The 9,344-nt window shown below is 36.2% G+C and overlaps 1 protein-coding gene across 1 annotated transcript; it reads right to left on the bottom strand.

The window, feature by feature from the left end:
* Positions 1–2,429: 2,429 nt before the first annotated feature.
* LOC120112360 (formate--tetrahydrofolate ligase) lies at positions 2,430–8,261 on the bottom strand. Its single transcript, XM_039131478.1, has 5 exons — positions 8,014–8,261; positions 7,770–7,919; positions 4,159–5,334; positions 3,223–3,369; positions 2,430–2,845 (listed from the first exon to the last, which is right to left on the bottom strand). The coding sequence occupies exons 1-5, from the start codon at positions 8,173–8,175 to the stop codon at positions 2,570–2,572; spliced, it is 1,911 nt and encodes a 636-aa protein (XP_038987406.1). The 5' UTR covers positions 8,176–8,261; the 3' UTR covers positions 2,430–2,569.
* Positions 8,262–9,344: the final 1,083 nt, after the last annotated feature.

The following is a 9,344-nucleotide window of genomic DNA, read 5'->3' on the forward strand; positions in this document are numbered from 1 at the left end:
TATTGTTTACATTCTGATTTCCATCATGACCAGTTATGTCTTCATGAAATCTTGCATAGCTTATTGTTCTTGTAGCTCTAATTTTCATTTTTTTCTTGGTTATGGTTTGGTTTAGCGCTTATGGTCAGGCTTATTCTTCTTTTGCATTCTATTAGACTAGAAATTAGAGGTCTCTAAGGCTTATATTTTAATTTCAAGGATTTTCGTCCATTTGATTTATTGAGAAATGGTTTGATAATTAGTGTGAAGCTGCTTGAGATTTATTTGTCGATGCATTCATGTGCAACACTTAAATGTTTTTGGGCAAATGCAATCACTAAACTTGATCGCCAAGAAAATGTATTGTTGTTGCAAATAAGAGATGAGAAATATAAAATGCTTAGTTGATGATTGGGGTTAGATTATGTTCCATTATAGTCTAGCTTTGCCTTAAAATGGTAATATCTAGAATTGAATGCTATTCTAGTGCTTCTACTAGTCTCTTAGAGAGCCACATAAAATTCTTTAGCTATGGAATCAAAATCCTTCTGATATATATTTTCATTTGCTTTATCCATATTGTCACTGCTTTGCTTGTGGATCTTTGGTAATTTCCATGGCTAATTCCATCTTTATATAAACCTGATATTATTGTTGGTGGTGGTGGTGGTGTTGCTCTTACTATTGTCAATGTTATATTTGTTACTTCTACGTAGAATGCTCGAAAGAGGTATTCATGCAAATAGGGTAATATTATCATACCAAAATGCTCCAATAACATAAAGATATGTGGAGATGTCATGTGTCTTTCTATCATTGTTAGGAAGCTAATGAAACTTGAGTTTTACAGTTAGCACTCCTCTTCACAATACATGAACTAGATAGGTTTTCCTGATTTTGAAATTAGATGATGACATTTTCATTATATTTCTTTAAAAAAAACTTGGCATCTTTCCAATTCAGGAGAGATTGCTGCTCCACTCTCACGCCTTACTTCCATAAAATTTTCAATCATCTGTTCATATATGTGATGTTGAGGATAATCCATATTTATTTTTCTTTTTCCGAGCAACATAGTAGTAATATACTAAAATACCTCCACCAAGGTTTGAACTTTGTTTCTCTCTTGAGCGCAGGTCATTAGCATAGAATATCTACAATCTTTTAAAAGAATGCCAAGAGTATGCATAAGGATATAAGATTTTGTTTATAGTGAAAATTTGTTATTATTTTATGAAAGGGCATGAGAAGAGAGAGGTGACATGAAAGAAAAATTTATTTGGCATCACTTTTTATTTTTATTTTTTTTTATTTTAAAAAATAAAATTATAAACACCTATAAAAGAATATATTCAGCTCTGTTATTTTTATTTCTTATTTTTTAATGTGGACCATCCATGAGCCACAACATTATCTCTTCCCTGGAAGGAAAGGGATAACAATAGGCACCATCCATGCTCACCAGCCTATCATTTGTTATCATTTGCTGGCTTCACTAACCATAAAGACAACAATTAATTGACGGAACCAACCCTGTTTCCTCACAAGAAAAGGTGATCCTCCTCCGCACCCTAGTGGCTGCAAATATTTCTTCCCTACCTCCTCTGCCGTTAATAGATTCTAGGCATCTCATCATTTCAATTGAGTTATTTTCCAATAGTTCCACAGTTTGATTTTATAAACATTTTACAAGGGTGCATTTGCAGCAAGACAACCTGCAAAAGTGAGGTGCACTGTAGATGTGTCCCCAAAAAGTGCCACCAAATCAATTCATTTATCTTACAGACATGTTAAATAAAATTTCAGAAATCTTCAACCGGTTTGCTATCAGTATTCAAGTATTTCGGAAAAAAAAACATCTTGTCATAAGATATGTTGTCTTAGTACCAGACTCCATATTTGCACCACTCTATCATTACGTTAGTATGGTATGGAGCCGGTTTTGCATACCGAATGTCGGTATGCCTCCATACTATGTATATCGATACCGAATCTATACAATACACTATATCTTGTACCTTCTGATTCGATACGGTATGGTAAAGTGTGCCATGATTATATCATACAGTGAAATCCAGTATCTATAAACGAAGGAAATCTAAGAACACCAGGAGTATATTACTTGGCAATGCCCTATATAAATATGATATAACAGACAGTGAGCATTCGGAAATTTGAGCCTACAAAAATATACTGGCAATCAATTGTTATAAGCACTGTCAAAAACTGCTTGAAGTTTTGTACAATTCCACCGCATCATCTGTCACAAGAATTGGACCCTCCAGTTATCTATCCTCACGACTCCGAATTGACCATTCTTTTTCTTTCCTTCTCATCAGGGTAGGGATCTTTCCGTGTATTCTAACCATCATTAGATAAATGTTAAGACAGAAGGAGAACTGTATAAGCTTCTTGGTCTAACTAAAGTGATATAATTGAACTCAAATATATTATGCTAGATCAGAAAATAGCAGGCTTTGATTTTATTCAATTGAAAAATACAGAACGAGGTTCATTAGACATTTGGCAAACAACAAAGATTTGAAGCAGATGCACAGTGATAGAGGAAAAATACAACATACAGAAGATTTTAAGAGAGCCCAAGGACTTTCCCAGTGGCAATGTCAATATCAATGTCAAAGAAACAAGGTCGAGTCGGAAGACCGGGCATTGTACTCATTGTTCCCACAAGTGGATATATGAAGCCAGCTCCAATGCTAGCCCTCACATCTCTGATTGGCAGCACAAATCCAGCAGGAGCACCCTTCTGAGATGGGATGTGTGAAAATGAGTACTGGGTTTTCGCCATGCAAATGGGTAGACCTGAAAACCCTTGCCTGCTGTACATCTCAATCTGCTTCTCAGCCTTTCACAAAAGAAATCATGTCAAGGATAATGAATTTAAAGAACAAGAAAATTAATGTCTATGGTCATCTGAATAAAAGTTCTCATTTCTAGCGTTCAATCAATACTAATCCACAGTCAAGTGATAATTAGTGCCTTCATATTGACCCTTAATGGTTCTTGAGATGCTAGAACAGTAGTGATCAAGACTTTAAATAATTTTGCTTTGCAGTTGTTCACCATATTGCATTATTTCAAGTCAAATAATTTTGCTTTGCAGTTGTTCACCATATTGCATTATTTCAAGTCTAAAATGAAGATTTAGTTTTCCACACAATTAGATTCGGATAATTTATGCTATAAGTTATCATAATTGGTTGGTAGTAAAAAGAAAATTACCTGTTCTGAGTACTCAACACCACTGGCACCATAGGACTTGGCTATTGCCCCAATCTTTTCCTTAATACTAATGTCCACGGGATATAAAAATTTCAGACGCTGCGTCTGATTCTCACATGCCCTTTGAACTGCGATACCAAGATCAACCTGGAGGTTTTGGCAGAAAGCCACGGCAAATTCAGTGCAACCAGAAGTTGGTAGATGATTATCAGTTCAAATACATGGTCAGAAAAAGCCAGAGGAACTAAGCAAATGTATCCACACAATTAGAAGCATTTAGTTTTGCACATTAATACTACAGAACTTAAATTACATCTAACAATAAATAAATAAACAAAAAAGGACAGAGAAAAAAACATGGCACTGTGACATGAAACATCAGATAAAGCAAGCTACAAAAATGCTACACCAAGTGGTGCTCTGTTTTAATATTTCCTTTTTGCTTTTTTTTTCATTCAATCAGTACAGGATGTATATCTGACCAAACAAATGCTAAGTCCCAAGAATGTAGCTAATAGTTTCAAGATACAGCCATGTAGCTTCTACTCTCATAAAAAATGCAATGGAAAACGATAAAAGAAATCAAAAGAAAAATCATCATTATAAAACATGGACAAAGCGTCTCAAATATTACAGGCTATAGTAAAACATAAAATTACAGAAACAGATGCAGGAAAACGAGTGTTTAAGTGAAACATGCCATAGCAGGAAACAGAAAAGAGTCATATAAAACATGCCAGAAATTTGTTGGTATGACATAAAAATCCATAAAGAAAGCACTAAGAAAGCAGATAGCAAAGGTTTTCCTAATCAAAATTCGGCAACAACGATGTCCCACATAAAATATGCTACTAAAGTGATGCATAAATGACATGTTTTTGAGATAAAACAGGTACACTATAGACATGCCATATCAAAAATGGACGTAATACTAACCGCTCCTTTTCCACCATGAGCATGATGAGTGCATACAACTGCATCAAAAGCACCAGCTGCCAAAGCTGCACTTCTCACAACATTCATCTCAGCCTCAGAATCTGTTGCAAACTTATTGATTGCAACCACAACATTCACACCATAAGACTTTGTGTTCAAAATATGCCTGGCAAGATTCACGCAGCCAGCTTCAACAAGAGCCACATTTTCAGTCAAATAGGCATGGTCGAGAGGCTTCCCAGCCACAACCTCGGGTCCACCACCATGCATTTTCAAAGCTCTTATAGTTGCCACAATAACAGCACATTGGGGCACTAAACCACTGTACCTACACTTAATATTCATAAACTTTTCTGTGCCAATATCAGCACCAAAACCTGCTTCTGTGACTACAAAACCACCTTTTCCAACCAGTTTGAGAGCAATCTTATCAGCCACTATCGATGAATTTCCATGAGCAATGTTGGCAAAAGGTCCAGCATGAACTAGAACAGGGGTCCCTTCAAGAGTCTGCATCAGAGTGGGGTTAATGGCATCTTTCATCAGCACAGTTAGAGCACCACCAACCCCAAGATCATCTGCAGTTATTGGTTCACCAGCCTTGCTGTTTCCTATTACCATTCTTCCAAGCCTTTCCCTCATGTCTGAAAGGGAAGTGGTAAGAGCCAGTACAGCCATGATCTCACTAGCAACTGATATGTCAAAGCCTGTTTCTCTTACCATCCCTTTTTCTTCAGGACCTTGTCCAATTGTAATTTTCCTCAAGAACCGATCATTGACATCCATGACTCTCCTCCAAGTTATGGAATCTGGATCAATATCAAGCCTAGCAAATCGTTTGACTTCATCAGGTGTCAGCTCATCAGGATTTGTCTTTGAGATGCCAAGCTTCTTCAGACGCCTGAACATAACATCAGCAAAGGTGCGTTTGCCTTCTTTGTTTGGAGGGCACAATCTATTAAACAGAGCTTTGTCTGATTGAGATGCCTCATGGAAAAACCGGGTATCTATAGCAGCAGCAAGAAGATTATTTGCAGCTGTGATTGCATGAATATCTCCAGTTAGATGAAGATTGAACTCATCCATAGGAATAACTTGACTGTAACCACCACCAGCAGCACCTCCTTTAATTCCAAAAGTTGGACCTTGGGATGGTTGACGTAGACAGGTGGCAACCTAATCAGAGACAGATTTAGTTGGTAAAATACTATAACACTTAGAAAAAATATTAATAAGCAATCTAGGACACGGTTTTGTAATGAAGTAGGTAGGAAAAAAACCAAATAGTATTGCTAGAAATAAGTTGTAAAACTGATTCAGAATTATTTGCTGGCATTCTTCAATAATGTAACCCAATAAATTTAGGCCATATTGGTTTTATCCATGCGAAGGACAATACCAATAGTGTTCAATTGTTTATAATGATTTCGTTCAATCTTTACTGTTTAGACATGGTGACTTTTCATTACTAGTTTTTGCTTTTCGCAAAAAACTTCAAAAACAGTTGAAATAAGACATTCTCTACTCCACACCCCATTTTGGTTAATAGTTCATATTCTCAAATATTTCATTGATCTTTTTCATCTCAGAAAAAGGTATATGAAAACATACAATTATACAAATGAGGTATTGTGTGTTGAAATTGCTATAATCGTGTGAAAAGGACGAAGAAGAATTATTAGAAAAGTCGATGTGGTGACAAATAAATTTTCATTTTTTGTGAGCCTACAATGTGTCTGAGCCCATCTATCATTATTTTTTCACACATAAGCTTGCAGCTAATATTTAAGAGAAGGTGTCATGTTGTATGACGTTTGCAGATTTTAAATTACTAATGGAAAACAAAAAACAGAGTTGAGAGCAAATGTACGAAGGACGAATTAGAGGATAAGGTCTATAAAAGATAAACTGGAGAATATGTATGCAGTTTATGGGTATAGAGGTAAAAAATGAGGCAATGAGCCTATGGCCAGAATTGGTGGCCAATCGATAGCCTATTGAAAACATTTTCCAAAAACTTGAATGTATCATACAGACAATTGGCGAGATAACATATCTTAAAACAAAGCCAAGTAAACCTATGATTCGCATGGGCCTCTTACAGATGGCACAGGGTAAGGAATAATGCATAAAAAATATGGCTCATTTATGTGATGTACTTTCCTAACTTCATTTAGCCTGGTCCTGAGTTTTAAGAAATATTTGTATAACTCTCCCTGAGGTGTGAAGCAAGCCAAAAAAAAATTGAGGAGCTAACTAGCACAAGGTTACAAATCCCTGAAAGCAGACTCAAGCAAAAACATACAAGCTCAATTTGCACCTTTGCTAATTTAAAATGAAAGAAGAAGAAATCTAGAGAGATAAATATTACAGAAGCTATAAAACAAAATTCACAGCAGTTTTCATGAAAGAAGTAAGAGTAAAATGTATCCAAACAATACGAATGCTCATAAGAAGTATATTTAAGGTCAAATGAAATAATTTTGGAATTATTAACAGCAGCATACTAGTCATATATGACCTTAAATAGCATTTATAAGACCAATATGATCAAGAAACGTAGTACAATCCCGGGAGATTATATGTATTAGCAGTTTAGCACCATATTTAAGCTCAAAGTTTATTTGAAATCTTAATTAGCTAATAATTAGTACTTGCACCTTTAAGTTCAAACATTAAAAGAACAATTTTGCAAACCAATGGATAGCAAGTAAATAAATAAATAAATAATGTAAACAAGATCTGTTTGTGTGGTTTCTTTCAGTTGACAATATGGGTCATTGTCAGTTCCAATTTCATTTGATGAAGTGAATATATAAAAAAAGGGCTTGAAACTCAGGAAGACCAGAAAAGCACCAAAACAACATGAGTTAAAGAGTATGCTGATTTAACTCTCCTCTCAACATGAAGATATAAAAATCAAATATAACAAAAGCCCTTATTAACGTTTGTAGATTCACAAAATCACAATCTAGATTATGTTTTACATACTCCTGTGCGTGGTCCAAACATGATGAGAAAGTGAAAAATATGCACCTTTGTTCTAGATCTGCTCATGCGAGTTAAGATCATAGTAAATGATACTGAAATAACGTCTCCCATGGAATATTAACAAAACCACATTTTATAGTAAGATCCAAAAAAAAATGAAGCACGTCATCCAGTAGTCTATCTTAAAAGCAAAACTTTCTCCTTTCTCTCTTGTTCTAAATCAGGGGGGAAAAAAAAGAAAGAAAAGAAATGCGAACCATATCGAACTCCGAGTACTTCATAAAGATGAGAAAAATTCCACGCTCATTCATAAGTGATTCACATGGTCGAATGAAAACAACCCCACAGTCCAAATTGGGATGACCGACCAGACATCTGTAGCTAAATCATCAAAGAAGTTACAGAAAACCCAACCCTGATCGATACCCAACACATGATTAGATCTACAAGTACAAGAAACAAAGTAGAAAACCCCTTCAAACCACGAAGAAATACCAAAAGGAAGAGACATCGAAGCCAAAGGCGGCAGCTTTTCATCATTAAAGCCCTCAGAGTTTGTCAGAAAGCATCCAGAAGGAGGGGGAGGGAGACAGAGAGGGAGAGGAGTTCAAAGGCGGCACCTTTTTATCAAGGAAAGCACCCAAAGCCTGGCAGAGACCCACCGTGGTGGTCGACTTGCCTTCCCCGAGCGGCGTCGGGGTGATCCCTCCGACCACGACGTAGTACCCATCCTCCGATCCCTGGAGCTCATCGAGCACCGACAAGAGAACCTAAAATCCCACAAACCACCAAGCCAATCAAATAAGAGAAGAGAACCTAAGCGAGAAGATCTGCGATTGAGTTTGGGGACAAAAGGGAGGAGACCTTGGCCTTGTACTTTCCATAGAGATCGTAGTGTTTGGAGTCGAGGTTGAGATCCTCGGCGATAGCGGCAATGGGGAGGGGCTCGACGGAGTTGGCGATGTCGATATCGGCGGGCACCGGAGACACCACTTCCAGTCTCCTTATCGTCTTTGATGACCCCATCTCTCTCTCTCTCTCTCTCTCTCTCTCTCTCTGACCAGAGCAAGAGGACAGGAGTGTGCCTTGGCTCCGTTCTCTCTGCGTCCGCGATTGTAATCTAACTTTAGATATCACGAAGAAATGGTTAAATAGACTTTGGATTGCAAGGTTTTGACCGTATGATTGTATGATTGTGATCGGACGGACCACGTAGGTGCAAAATAGAGTGGTATATTACTATATTTGAACAATTCATGCTACGGGTTTCTTTATCGTTTTTTATCTTTTGGGGAATATACACTGTACTTTGCCCGTGTTATACTCAAATCCTTGCACTTCAAAATTTAATAACTAGCGAGGAACGGGCAGCTTATGCTCCACCACATCCCAAGACTCGTCGAGAGTTGTAGCTCCTTCCGGATGATCCATATTTATCGAAAAATAAATAGTGCAGCTGGGTGGCCTTCTTCGCGATGCATCACTCTGGTGGATTGCTCCGAGTGAATCAAACAGAGACTCCTTATTCTCTTCGCGAGCTTTTTTTTTTTTCTAACTTTGTTGACTGTACTTACATATGTATTGTGTGAGGTGTCGGTGTACAAAAAATAAAAACTAAAAAACTCTCGAATCGGTCCATATCTCGTATGACACCATCGACAGCTCTGCTAGAATGACCAATTTACCCTTTATCAATACCGAGAATGAGTTTTAATAGGTTTATGATTGTATTAGAGCAAGTCTAATTTGAATTAAAATGAATCCCTCCATCCTTCTTTTCCTAATTCCCTTATGTAGCGTTTGATGACCCAAATAGGATCACCAATGATTTTAGATCACTGATAATTCTTATTCCAAGATAATCCGATCTTCGATTATCTCATATCACCGCGTCTAGTACGATACGTTTAAGTCATTAAATATTTTGAAGTATCCAAGGATAACCTGTTCGGTATTTCATAGGAATTCAAAATCACTGCCTATATAATACCAAAACTACTTTAAAATATTCCATAAAATATATTTATTAGTCTTATAAATCATTAATCCAATAAAAAATATTTAATACTAAATATTTAATTTTTATATTTATGTTTAATTATATTTTTTTTAATACTAATATTTATTTTTAATTAAAAAATAAAAAAATAAAAGTAATATATTATATACTTTTATTATATAAATATAAAGTACAG

Source organism: Phoenix dactylifera, chromosome 11, assembly GCF_009389715.1.
Source record: "Phoenix dactylifera cultivar Barhee BC4 chromosome 11, palm_55x_up_171113_PBpolish2nd_filt_p, whole genome shotgun sequence".
Taxonomy (NCBI): Eukaryota; Viridiplantae; Streptophyta; class Magnoliopsida; order Arecales; family Arecaceae; genus Phoenix; species Phoenix dactylifera.

Excerpts from the sequence above, each read along its gene's own strand:
- LOC120112360 (XM_039131478.1), bottom strand. The coding sequence starts at position 8,175 with ATGGGGTCATCAAAGACGATAAGGAGACTGGAAGTGGTGTCTCCGGTG. Across the intron at positions 7,920-8,013 it reads ATGGAAAGTACAAGGCCAAG|GTTCTCTTGTCGGTGCTCGA; the intron begins GTCTCCTCCCTT and ends GTGGGATTTTAG. Across the intron at positions 2,846-3,222 it reads GTGTTGAGTACTCAGAACAG|GCTGAGAAGCAGATTGAGAT; the intron begins GTAATTTTCTTT and ends CTTTTGTGAAAG.